Below are 14338 nucleotides of genomic sequence, written 5' to 3' on the forward strand. Positions count from 1 at the left end.
AAGGATTAAAGTATCTAAAAGTATAGTATTAATAATAATAAATAAATAATATGAATAGTACAATGACTAAAATAAACAATATAATATAAAATATTTAAAAACAATAGAAAAAAAAACTATAATTTATTAATTTCTTGAAATATAAAGCTAAAATAATAAAATAAATATTAGGTCGAAAGATCCGACCCAACCGACCCAAATCACGGGGCCCGAACCCATATGTTGATAGGTGAAAACTGTGCGTTTCGTTAGTTGGGTGCGTTAGGTTAGGGGTTTTCGATTTTGAAGTATTGGTAGCAGCTTGCAACAGAACAGAGCCAAACACTTGCATCGGTGGTTGTTCTTCGCTCACGCCTCACGGTAATCCCTTCTCTGATTTTCATTCTTAACCTGAAGGAATCCATTGACAACTTTACGTGTGTTTAGTTTAGGGTTTGTGTAGTTCGTTCCCCTTTCTTGGTTCCAATTTCTAATCACGTTCGAATTTGTATCAATGATTGAGTCTCCCTATATCACGTTGAGTGCTTGCTGATTTTGTGTTGGGCGGGTTGCGAGAACTCTAGGGATTTAATTTAGGCAACTTGCATATTTGCCTACTACCTGTTTGATGAAATGCCTCAGCTATAAATCATTGATTATTATTATTTTTATCTGTTCTGCTTCCAATAGAAGCTGAGTTTAGTTATACAAGCTAGTAAGTTACCCAATTGTGTTCTACTTACGTCAAGTAATTTTAAATGTACGGCGGAATGAAGTGTATGAATTTTGATTTTGTTTTCATCCCTGACTTCTTTTATTTTTTTTGAACTTGTCTTTATCTATTTTGCATGATAATTGTTAAATTTGGGTATCTAGTTAGAAAATGAAAATCACATTAGCTTGATTTGTTTATAATGATTTTTCTGACTTCAAGCTGAAGGCATGAATGCGTTCAAGGCATACAAGGCCTGTGTGCCAATTGCTTGGAGCCCCAATCTCTATATAACACTGGTGAGGGGCATTCCGGGAACCAGGAAGCTACATAGGCGCACTTTGGAAGCACTTCGCCTGCGCAAATGCAATCGAACTGTCATGCGATGGAACACACCTACAGTTAGGGGAATGCTCCAACAGGTTTTAGCATGAGCTCCAAACAAGTCCATTTTCTGCTTGATATGTCTGTTTCCCTATATGCTAACGTTGGTAAAGTTTGTGATTAATATAGGTCAAGAGGTTAGTTGTTGTCGAGACAGAGGAAATGTACAAGGCCCGCAAGCAGAAGGAGCAAGCACACCGAGCTATTCGTCCTCCATTGGTCATAAGTCACAAACCTCCCTCGCTCACTGATGCTTTATAAAGTCTTCTGTTTTCTTAAAAATATTATCTTCTTGCTACTAAAACTATCCAGCGCCATTGCTTAAAGCTTTGGTCTCAGATTGATAAAATCTTGCTTTGAAGGTCATGTCAGAGTTGAGTTTATGATTGTGTAGTGTTTTTGACTTATAACATTAGTCAAATTCAGGCCTCTGATTATGAAACCTGCCTATCTAGGGGTTAATATATTTATATCTTCAGTTTGGGAATCATTTGATTTATTCAACAATTGCTTTATTCTCTAGGAAACACAACTTACGATGAGGTTTGGCTTTTTTATATCTGTCAATAATTAATAGTACATAACAATTGCCCTTAAATAGGGTTGACAAATCACCCAAAATTAACATTTTTGGGGCATAATGCTCGGTTATTGCACACTATATATTGGGCTTAACAAAATGAGATTTTAAGGCTGTCCTATGCTTCTTCCTTTCCATCAACTCCAATTTTCACATCATTTGCATTGACAAGCTCCTTTTCCGCACCGTCATTATGCTTTATGCTGTGCTGAACTTTGTACTGATGCCTCGTTGCTAAGATAAGAAAAAGTATAAAATTCAGTCCTCCCAGCACTGCAAGCAACCAATAGAAGTCATCTAACCTGCCCTTGTTTAGATTGCTCCTTAGCCATCTTTTCTTACTTGCTTTGTCCACGATTGACACCAATAAACTACTGACAAAATAACCCATTGAAAGGGTAGATAGGAAAAGTCCAGTGCTCATAGATTTCATTCTCTCCGGTGCCTCCCTAATGAAAAATTCTAGTTGTCCAACATAGGCAAATGCTTCCCCTGCACCCACCAGAAAAAATTGAGGGACCAGCCAAAAAGCACTTATCGAAGTATTATTTTTTACTGCATTCACCCTTCTTTCTTTCTCAACAATTGCAGCAAACACCATGGCAACACTGGAGAAAACGAGGCCAATTCCAACCCTTTGAAGACTTGTGAGCCCCTGTACATTGTGGGTGAGTTTCCGAGCTAAGGGCACAGTGAGTTTCTCATTAAGGGAAGTAAAGAGGAGAATGGTAATGATGAGAAAAGCTGATAGTGATCCTGCTGGGACAACTAGAGATCCAACTTTTCTGTTCATGAATGTAGCTTGCTCGATGGTGAAGGTATTCATTTGAGAATAGATTGTCCAAAAGAGGATACATGTAGACCAAATGGGAATTAGCTTGAGTACCATTTTAACCTCCTCAACCTGAGTCACTGTGGAAACTATCCATGGATTTTCCTTGTTTTCATCCTTTGAGCAGTTCTCATCTAGGATTGCAGCTTTGTCAAGAAAACTATCACAAAATGACTAGCAGTTAGAATGAAGAAAGATATCTCTTGATTTCTAAGAATATTTCTTTCGGTTTACTATTTCCTTAGGAAATGAATGACACCTTTATTCTAAAATCCTTCCTGGTGTTTTCACCGGAGAATCAATTCATGGCTATATACAGTGTTGATTCAAAGATGATATCAAATTAAAATCATATGATCCAAAATTTGATTTAAGGTTGCAGTTAGATAATTTAATCTGATGCAGGATATTTGAATCTTTCATTTTTTGTTTAAATGCTTCGAAATATATAATTTGTCATGTAAAGTCAACTCTGCCTTATTTTCCAATTGCCATCGGTAGACACAAATCGCTGCAATTTGTTTAGGAAGTTCCGTAAGAATGATAAATATAATTCTGAGATTTATAGAACATAAAATCAAGAGATAAACTTTAAACAAAATTCACTAAACTATGTTATAATGTTAAGGAAGTGGAGTAAGAAACAAAAAAAGGAAGTGGCTTTTTACTGTACAAAAGGCATATATAGGAGGATTAACCTACTAGGGTCACCTAGTGAAAAGTTTGGGTAGTTTATGTTGCGTCTTATGTTCAAATCTTGTAATTATATATTATATTAAAAGAATATAGCAAGATCGAGTATTTAACTAAAATTACTTATGGTCGAAACTTTAACTTCATAATTTATTTATAATATTATGACTGTTTTAGTAGTTGAATTTTTTTATTAAATGTAATTATTATATTTTATTTTCTTAAGTTTTCTTTTTGTAAAGTAACATACATGCTCCCATTCTCTTTACCCATGTTTGATGCTTCATTCTCGTCGACTGTGGAAGTGGAATCCGAACACTCAACGCTATTCATTAAAAAACATATTAAAATATTACAAATCTAATTTTAGAAAAATGTTTACCTGGGAGAAATTGGTTTCTTAGTTAAAAAAATGTACACTTGATTTTACTACCAAGAACTTATTTTTAGAATGAGAACATTTAACTTCATTCGAAATCAATTTTGCAAATCATTATTTTAAAGTTTGGGGTCGGAGACTGAGAGGAGGACCGAGTATGACTGTATGAGAGATCTACGTCTCATTTGTATTTTTCGAGGTGACAAAGATGGGTAAAGAACAAAATATGTGTTCCTTCGCAGAACTACAGTCCACAGACTCCCTGTTCCCAAACCAAACAACTTTTGTTTATATGAAGTTGACTCGGTATTTTAAGTTAGATTCGTATTTGTATTAAAATGATATTTAACCAGTAAAAATATATTTTATGAATACAAATTATCATTGAAACATTGTATATCTTACGTAAAAAAAAAGTTTTAAAAATTTAATTTACCAAAAAAATTTCGAAACGAAAAGGGCAAAACACTGTTCCATCGGTAGATGCTAGCCTTTGTCCTTTTTCATTATCAAAATTCCTCTTTGATAAAAGTCCAATCAAATGTAAAATTTGTCATTTTCCAGATAAAACAGAATACACTTACGTTATCCCAGATCAATAAAAAATACGTATGAGTAGTAGTAATAATCCCGTGAAACTAATCATTCATGAGAACCACACAAAAGGAGATTTTTTAAATCATGCTTCAATAATTGGAAGAAAAAAAAGAAAGAAAAAAGGACAATCATGCACACGACTAAACATATTCATTGCTTTAAGAGGAAGATATCATATTACCTGAACCTCTGAGTATGTGGCACCTTAGCTTGAAGATAACCATTGAGAAATGATGGTTGAGAAGGTACATGAAGACTCCTCTTCTTCCAAGCCAAAAACAACACCCTCCAAATAACTGTCAAAGGGCTCCCTTGAGGCTTCTTGAATCTATACAATGGTGTGCCACAAAGCAAAACAGCAACACCAACCACCATTGCCCCTGCTGAAATTCCATAACCCCACCCTCTTCCTATGTTGTCTTGCACATACACCAGCACCACCACAGAAAATAAGGACCCTATACTGATGAAGAAGTAGAACCTGTTGAAGAAAAATATCATCCTCCTTTCCTCCTTAGGGTCTGTTATGTCAAACTGGTCAGATCCAAAACCTGAGACATTGGATTTTATTCCTCCACCTCCCACAGCTATGGTGTAAAGTGCTACAAATAGTAGAGCCAGTTGTTTGCCACTGGCTTGAATACATTCATGGTGTTGTTTTCTTACACTACTGCATGCAGGTGGCCTCATGCTTGGAATGGTCGTAGCCACAGTTAACAAACTCACACCCTGCTCCAACAACAAAACTAGTAGTTGACTGCTAGCATAACTATTAAAGTGTTGAGTTAATAGTTTTTCCATTTTCACTGTCATTTAATAACAAATTTTGTTGATCTTCAAGATAACTATCTTATGAATGATTTCTGATTGATTGAGATGCATAGAAATTAAATCAAAATGTTGTTATTTGCACCTATTAGTAATTGAAAACCACTTTCTCTTGAGGGAAGGGACAAAATGGTTGCCTTGGTGTGTTTATAAACCAAAAAATTATGAGAATTGACTATTGAGTATATCTAAATGTTCAAAGTTTTGGACTTACCACAGCAGCTATGATTGCAGATATGGCAACAGTTAGGTATCTGCCAAGCTTGGCATCAGCTACAAAGCCACCAAGAAGGCCAAGGAGGTTGAGAGTTCCCATAACATTGGTAACTATGGTGGCAGAATCAGCTGAAGGGAGATTCAAAACTCCAACCAAGTAGGTCACCAAGTTCATGGCTATTCCCATCACACATATTCTTTCTGCCAGTTCAGTGCCTGCATGAAAAAAAAAATTGAGTTGGAGCCAAATAAGAGCACCATGGTTTAACATTGAAAACATGACTAAAATTTCAATGGATTGAGATGAATATGAACCCAAGATGAGCCCTGCTGCTAGCCATCCTCCAGTTTTTGACTTGTCCACAGGGTGACCTCGAAAATCCACAGCAGCAACGCCTTCTGCCCCTTTTTCCTCCTCACCATGACTTGCTACTAGAACCTATAAAATTGCGACAAAAGGGCAAAGCAAAGACCTTGAGACAATAACAAAGTATAAAACAAGCTGTGAACAATAAAAGAAATAATAATAATAAATAAATAAATAAGTTTTTGAAAATGAAGTTAACACCATGTTTTATCTTTTGTTGGAGAGTAACTGCTGAGAGTTCGATGCTGTGTCTGTCAGTGTGTGAGTCTCAGCTCCAAGGGTTGTAAAATAGAAGTGGTATGGAAATGCAGAGTGAACTGTGTAATGGCAAGGACTAGTTTGATAAAGTAATGGACATAACTAGCTTTGCAATAGGTCCACTTATGAGATGAGTGGCTTGAAATGCTGAACCTGCAAGTTCGTGTACGCGTGCTTTGGAGTTTTATAGACCATGGTTGTGTGGCTTAGACCGTACTCGCCTAATGAAAACAACACTTGGAAAGTGATGGAACTGTAATTTCAGTCCTAATTGCCATCACAAAGTCACAGTCATGATGAGCAAATGAAAAAGGAAAAGCATCAACAAATGCATGTTCTTCTGCTCCTCATGCTTGGCCAAGTGATGACCCTGATGAACAATTAATTGGATAAAGAAGCATAGAATATTATACGGTCCACATGATACGTTTTTCCTGTATGGTAGATTAAGGCACGTTTGTTAATCAGATGCATCAGCAATTTTTCATAAAGTAGTTTAGTTGAAAAGTTCTGGCCTATCTGTTACACATGAATGAAGCCAGAAATTGAAGCGTTTGGAGAAGGGGATGGGCACAAAGAAAATACTTTATACATCCTCATTTTAATGCATTCATTTTTATTATATAAAATTTAGGCTTAAATATGATTTTTATTTTTTAAATTTAAGATAAATTTATTTTTATTTTTTAAATTTAAAATTATTATTTTTAGTTCTTGTAATTTAAAAAAAAATATTTTAATTTTTATATTTAAATTTTGTTAAAAAATTTATAAAATATTATTATATAAAATCTACTTATTGATGTCCTATTAGTAAAAATATCACATTAAATTTAATTAATATTATATAATTGTCTTGTTTTTAAATATGGTGACTTGAGAGACTAAAACAAGATTTTTAAAAATTACCGAAATTAAAAATAATAATTTTAAATTTGAGGGAGTAAAAATAAATTTATCTTAAATTTAAAGATTAAAATCATATTTAAGTCTAAAATTTATTAAAAATTATAAAAATAAAAGAAAGAATTATTAAATAATTTAATTAGACTTGACTTATATTTTTAATAAATTTTAATCATTTAAAAAATACTTAAAAAAGTATATCGTTAATATTTCTCTCAAAATACATCATCCATTGCGTTACACATTTTTTAAAACTAACATGATCAATGTCTTTTTTTTTTTTTTTTGTATAATCAGGTATGAAATACACTTATTATGTTAAAATTATAAATTTTATTTAGAAAGGACGAATTGAGTGTATATGAAAGTCATATGCAAGGTTCGCACAAAACGGAATGGACCAACTCATACAATTCATAATGATAACGGCACAAATATGAGATTGTAATAATTATATGAATGTCAGACTGTACTGCTGTCTATTGGTAATTTTCGCAAACAATCCAAAATCAACGATTCTAGATCAATCTTGAAACTGGGATCAATTTTTTCTTTGAAGTTCACGAGTCTAATAAACAAGATATAAAAAATCTAAAAGAATACTTTTTAAAAATTAAGAGTGAGGAAAATATGCATAGTTGAAAATACTAATAAATGAATGAACTTCCTCAGTTGAAAAAGTTCATTATTTTGATGTGCAACTTAAAGATTTCTTTACTTTAATGTTTGGAGGAGAATATATGGAATTAGAGAATGGAAAAAAGTAGGTGAGAAAAGAAATAAATAAAAATAAATAATTAAAAGTAAAATAAAAATTAAGGTCGTTTGATGTGTCAGAAATTAAGGAGAAAATAAAAAAAAAAATATTTTGAAATGATTGTTTTTTTGAGTAAATAAAATATTGAAATGAAATTATTCATAAAATTATAAATTTATCCTTTACTCGTAACTGCTTTTTAATTTAAATTTACATAATCAATTATATTGAGTAATATAATTTATTATATGAATATTTCAATATGTATATAGTTTTTTTTTTCTTTACTACAATGTGCATATAGGTTGGAGACATATAATCAATTATATTGAATATAATTAATTATATTGTATCATAGTTCATTTAGTGCGTGTTTGCTTTACCTTTTGGACATGAAAATTCACGTTTGTGAGAAGCAAAAAATTGTAGCTTCTACGTAAATTGGCTTGTAAACGTAGAGAGAGAGTGAAAAATCACGTTTCTAAATCTAAAGCAAACACGCACTTAGTTGATTATGTTCAAAACATAACTGATTTTATGTTCGGTAACTTACAATGTTCACTTGTTACAATATGTCATAATTTTTATACTTAGTAAAATCACTTATTAATCGCAAAAAAACATAATTTTTATCTAAGGTTTACATAATCATAGATTTTGCATATAATATCATAAAAAAATTATATATACACATATATCTTAAATAATATTTTACAAAAATAATTAAAAAATTATACAAATACATAATATATATATATATATATATGTTATAAAAGAGAGAAAAGTAGAGAGAACAAACAAGACAATAAGAGATGGAGAAAAGAATCTGACTGATGTATTATCTTTGGGAGAGGAGTAACCCATTTATAAGTATATATATATATATAGTAAAAATGTGTTTGCATCCACTACAGGTGAATATGTCTCTTCAAAATCAATATCAAGTCTTTGTGAAAATCCTTGAGCAACTAGTCTTGCTTTGTATCTCACAATTTCACCATTTTCATTTCGTTTTTGCACAAAAATCCATTTGTATCCAAGGTTTTACACCTTTTGGTGTATGTAGTACTGGTCCAAAAACTTTTCGCTTAGCAAGCAAGTCTAATTCTGCCTCAATTGCATCTTTCCATTTTGGCCAATCATTTCTTTGTCGACAATCGTTGATGGACTTTAGTTCTTGATCCTCAATATCATTTATTTCATTTAGCGCTATATTATATGCAAACACATCATCAATATTGACATTGTTTCGATTCCATCATATTCCATTCATGACATAATTTATTGAGATCTCTTCATTTTCAATAATTTCATGTACCTGAGTTTCTTCTGGAACTGGAATATTAGTTATGTCAGAGAAATCTTTTTGAGTTTTTACATCTTCAATTTGGTCATTTTGCTCTTTAGCTCCCTTTTTTATTTGAGGATTCTTATCCTTGGAACCAATTGGTCTACCACGCTTTAGGCGTATTTGTAACTCTTTTGTAGTATTAAATTGTCTAACAGGGACTTCGACTCTTATTGGAGCATTAGCCGCTGATACATATGACTTAGTCACCCTTTTTGGATCTGTGAATACATTTGGTAATTGGTTGGCTAGATTTTGCAAATGAATTATCTTTTGAACTTCTAGTTCACATTATTTTGTATGAGGATCAAAATGAGATAGTGATAATTCATTCAAACTAATATCTTTTTCTAGCTATTTGTGTTCTCCCCCTAATGTTGGGAAAATAAACTCATTAAAAGAATGAGATGTGAATTCACCAACATTATCCAAATGAATTTTCTTAATTGAATAGTTAGGAAAATGAGCTCTTAATCTAATTAGTTGAGCTAATAATCTCGCAAACATTTGGTTGCGAATTGATAATAAACAAACATGTGACCATCTTGTTGATGCATCAATTAAAATCATAAAATATCTAAATGGTCCACATGGGGGTGTATTGGTCCACAAATATCACCTTGTATCCGTTCTAAAAATAAGATAGATTCATCCCCAATTTTTGCTAGCGATGATCTGATTATTAACTTCCTTTGGGAACAAGCAGTACATGAGAAAATTTAATTGAAGAATCTCCTGGTTCTTCAATAAATGTCTACATGAATTTTCAATTATTTTTCGCATCATAATAGTCTTAGGATGACCCAACTAGTCATGCCAAATCTCAAATTTATTTTGATTTGTAAACTTCTGGTTTACAATAGTATGTGTTTCAATTGTATTAATATACGTGCAATACAGTCTATAGGAAAAAGAAAATAATTTTTTCAATACTTCCTTTTTATTCAAGTGGAGTTTCGTGATATAAAGTTATTCTACATTTCCTTCATTGTTTGTTTCAATATGAAACTCATTTAAAAGACTATCCTTGAAACTAAATAAGTTTCTGTAAGACTTAGAAAAATATAATGCATTTTTAATATGCAACTTCGTGTCTTTCAGTGATAATATATTAGCTCTTCTGGAGCCTTCAATTATATTTGTAGTATCATATAACATTAATTTCTCGCATTATTGAATATGATAAGACAAAAATTAATACATTAGAACATTCACTTCAGGGAATGAAATAATGCTAGGTAAAATGGTCTCTTGCATAAAAAAAATCTCAATATTTTGTTTTAGTCTTCAAGAGACAATAAACCAACTAAGGATATTTCTTAATCCTTTTTTTTATATAAAAAAATATTGCTACTTCTGGAGCAAAATAGATGTATGAAAAATATAATATATTTTTCAAATTGAGAAATCATTATAAAAATGACATTCTTGTTATGTATCTTTAGACATCAATTTAATATCAAAATCTACACTAATTTTTTTTTATATCATCTCATGTATATTATCTACAAATAAATGCTTCATGCAAAAAAAAATCTAAAAACATATCTCACTAACACTTTATTTTATCATTTTAGGAAATGAATGATACAACACAATTATATATTCATTTGAAAAAAAATCATAACTTGTTTATGTCTTTCGTTATAAAAAAAATGAATCTTTCTCAATATACTTACTAAAAAAATCATTTAATAAAAATATATTCATGTCATTGCTAGGTTGACTTAAGGAGATAAAAAAAATAATGCTAAAAATTAGGGAAATTATTCTCCTTATAAATGTTGTATCAAAAAAATAAGGAAATAAACATTGATAATAATTTCATTAAATTCTAGTATTTTTGTACAAATCACAATCAAATTATAACATAATGATATCTCCATCAATTAAAATAATAGACGCATAATATTATAAAAATAAATAATATCAATTATATCAATAGGATTTGAAACCAAACCCTTTAAGATTCAATAACGTAACACATGAGTTCAATTACATGACAAGTTGCTTATTTCAATCAATTTAATCATGAACAATATCAAATTACAAATGTAGGAAAACTCATAATCTTTTCAAGACATCACACAAAACCTAAATAGGCTTGAGGACACGCTTCGCTAGTCATAATTTTTATATGTGTCTCAAATATCATTCAAATGATCAAATATAATGTAATATATTTATATCAAAATTTTCACTTTTGGTGAAATTTATTTTATTTTTCACTTTTCATACTATTTTCTCACTTCTAGTGAGAAAGTTTATTCTTTCGGTTTTATTTATTTTTTTCACCATTTTCCCACTTTTGGTGAGAAATTTTTTTTTAATGTATGAAGAATTTTTATTTTCACCATTCTTCTTTGATAGTGTCTTCTAGACATATTTAAAAAATGTATGAAGAATTTATTTATTTAATAGTGTCTTCAGGACTACTATAATGTCTTCAAGAGTACTTTGATTCATAACAATGTAAACAATACAAATATTTGATAAAATTCTTATTATGAAAAATGAATAGCTAACCTTGAAATATTTGTCTTGAAAAATATGACTTTCTTCAAGAAAATTCTTCATAACTTTCTCTTCTTCATAACTTTATCTTGTAGTTGCAACACCAATAGATAAAAAGACTTTCGTGCTGATAACGTGTTATAAAAAAGAGAAAAGTAGAGAGAACAAACAAGAAAATAAGAGATGGAGAAAAAAATCTGACTGATGTATTATCTTTGCGGGAGGAGTAACCTATTTATAAGTACATGTGGTAACTGAATAATTACACAATAAAGGGAATAATACATAAGGACATATAAATGATAATAATTGATAATAAATATTGGTATCCACTAATTAAGCCACTAATTATTATTCATAACAATATATATATATATATAATAATTCAAAATTATAATATATGACCTAAATGTCGATCAAACAACTATAGCAAAATCTATAAAAGTAGTTAAGTACTACTTTACCATTAGCATGACTCATCACTCTAACCTACTTCTAGTTAATTAGTGATAATATAATTTGTTCACATAATAAATCATACATTATAAAAAAAAATATTGATATAATTTTTTTTTACTTTTGATAATAAAATAATATGTAAATATAACAATGAAAGTGAACATTATTGGAGTGGGTTAGAACTTCCCAAACAACGAGGACATTTGTTTTTTGATTGTCATGGGATTTGACAAAGGCAACAACATTTAGATTTTCCTCTTTCTATTAAGTCCATCTCAATGCATATATGACTTGATTTTGGGTGTCCTTTCAAACTTCTTCGCATGTCTGGATTGTGGCCCATTTGTAATCCATGATAGATTGGCTAATAATTTGGGTGATACATTTGGCTAAATGATCATTTATATGCATTAGAGGCGTAGTTCAATATATACATTTGATGTATGTATTTTGTGTAATCAATTGCTATGTGCTTACATGCAACAATTGCGTGTAAACATGGCATGTTCAGTTTATGAAATTTTTCACAATTGCATCATTGTTGATCCAATCTCACAATGAATTTTTCAATTTCTCCTTCCATGTTCTCCTCCAGTTACAAGCATGTGATTTTAGCCAATTATAATAACATTTTATTGGTCGATTCAACTAAGTCTAGTCATTTTAATATACTCATTGACACAAATATTATTAAGATCAACCACTGTCTTGTTATGAACAAGTCGAAACTATGTCAAGTTATATGCTAGGAAAATACCCAAAAGTCAAAACAATGTGATTTTAGCCAAAATTTTCCATTTTTATCAAATCATAATAACATTTTCTTGGTCGATTTACCTAATTTTAGTCATTCCATTATATTCATTGACATGAAAACTATCAAGATCAACTAATGTCTTATTCAAAAAAGTCAAAATGATATAAATTTATATGCTAAAAGGTCACCCCATGAAAAACTATAATCATATAATTTTAGCCAAAAAAAAAAAAACAAAACAAAACTTCTTAAGCTTGAATGGTATTTTCATTTGAGAAGATAATATGTAATATGTATAGTTGTATAAATTTAGTTTTATTTTTTGTGTATCTATGTAAAAAAATTATAATATAATTAAAAAAAAAATGGTAGTATAATATACTTACATCTCTAAAAATAGTATGTAATTTATATTAACAATATCAAGTTAAATAGATAAAATTATATATTTTAACATTAGAGTTTGGTGTTAGTATTATTCATAAGAGGATAATATACTTTTTTTTAGATTTTATAATTAAAATACAATAAAAATTATTTAAAATATTAAAATATAAATATTATTTTAATTTTAAAAAAATATAATACAATGAAAATTTGAAATTAAAAAAAAAATATATCAGTTGATTTTAAAGAATTCAAATTCTAAATTATATATAAAACATACACAATATTAAAGTTTAAATTCGGTTTCGTAATCCTAAATTCAAACTGAAACAGAAAAGAAAGCCAATTCAAGATATAATTTTAGGAGGAGATCATTTATGTATATTAAAATGTGCATAGAGTTAGCTATGTAAAAATATCTCAATTCCTATAATAATGCATCCAAAGGTGTCCTGGCGCAACCCTAAACTTTTCTGAAACTTCTAAATCTATTTTATTAAACAATTTTTTTCTAATTTTTTATTTCATAATAAAATTTAAACTAAACTACTTTCTTTTAGTTCTTTCATTTATTTAATTTATTCAATTTAATTTGTTATTATTAAAAGTTTAGTTTAGTTTCTTAATTGTTAAAATATGTAATTGTAATTATTTTTGTCCAAATAAAACTAATATATTAATTTTTATATACATTATGCAATAAAAATACTCTTAATTAAGCAAATTAAACTCCTTAATAAAATAAGATTAAATTGAGTAAGCTAATATTTTAAATATGCAATGCACAAGTTAAAATATATTATATATTACTAAAATTTATAATAAAGTATATAAAATAATAAATTTTAGTTTAAATGTATAAATCATATTTAAATTTCATATAATAAATATTTTTAAATACATAAATTATATTTTAGGTTTATGATAAATATTTTATATTATAATATAATATTATTTTTTATTTAATGATAATTTATTTTTAAAATATTAAAATTTAATTCTTAAATAGTTATAATAAATAAAAAATAAATTAAACAAGAGGATAAAAAAATTCTCATAAAAAAACGTGTTTAATATTTAAGAATTATTAAAATACTAAATAAATAATTTATCCCGAGTCTTTTCCGTAGCAGAGTGAATCACCCCACCTTTGGTGCCAATCCTTATTAATATGTGATATAGATTCAAATCCAAAATATATCATTAGTCTATTACTTGTATGTTTCATACAAGTACTCGTATAAATTAAATCTGGGAGCCTACCTTTACCCTGCTTCGAGGCAACAAACTCTCACCTTAAATAATCATGACTTAAAATTGGTATATGTGTTGTTGGATGTTTTAATTGATTTGAAAGGGGGTAGAAAGAAAAAAAGTATTTAATT

General features: G+C 29.3%; 2 protein-coding genes across 3 annotated transcripts; one reads left to right on the plus strand and one right to left on the minus strand.

Annotated features, from left to right (window-relative positions):
* Positions 1 to 205: 205 nt before the first annotated feature.
* On the plus strand, positions 206 to 1565 carry LOC109796065 (ribosomal protein L30 family protein). Of its 2 annotated transcripts, none has more exons than XM_020355690.3 (3): positions 206 to 360; positions 914 to 1113; positions 1205 to 1565. In XM_020355690.3, the coding sequence occupies exons 2-3, from the start codon at positions 922 to 924 to the stop codon at positions 1334 to 1336; spliced, it is 324 nt and encodes a 107-aa protein (XP_020211279.1). In that variant the 5' UTR covers positions 206 to 360; positions 914 to 921; the 3' UTR covers positions 1337 to 1565. The 2 variants fall into 2 exon arrangements, with proteins under 2 accessions (XP_020211279.1, XP_020211280.1); XM_020355691.3 differs by having other exon boundaries at positions 232 to 360; positions 920 to 1113.
* A 43-nt stretch (positions 1566 to 1608) lies between these two features.
* LOC109796064 (Major facilitator superfamily protein) lies at positions 1609 to 6116 on the minus strand. The gene is made up of 5 exons (XM_020355689.3): positions 5769 to 6116; positions 5516 to 5639; positions 5199 to 5416; positions 4338 to 4885; positions 1609 to 2647 (listed from the first exon to the last, which is right to left on the minus strand). Exons 1-5 carry the CDS (start codon positions 5769 to 5771, stop codon positions 1774 to 1776), a joined length of 1767 nt encoding a protein of 588 aa, XP_020211278.1. The 5' UTR covers positions 5772 to 6116; the 3' UTR covers positions 1609 to 1773.
* Between the last annotated feature and the right edge of the window lie 8222 nt (positions 6117 to 14338).

The sequence above is a fragment of the Cajanus cajan genome, chromosome 9 (genome assembly GCF_000230855.2).
Source record: "Cajanus cajan strain Asha chromosome 9, NIPB_CcT2T_4, whole genome shotgun sequence".
NCBI classification, from domain to species: Eukaryota; Viridiplantae; Streptophyta; class Magnoliopsida; order Fabales; family Fabaceae; genus Cajanus; species Cajanus cajan.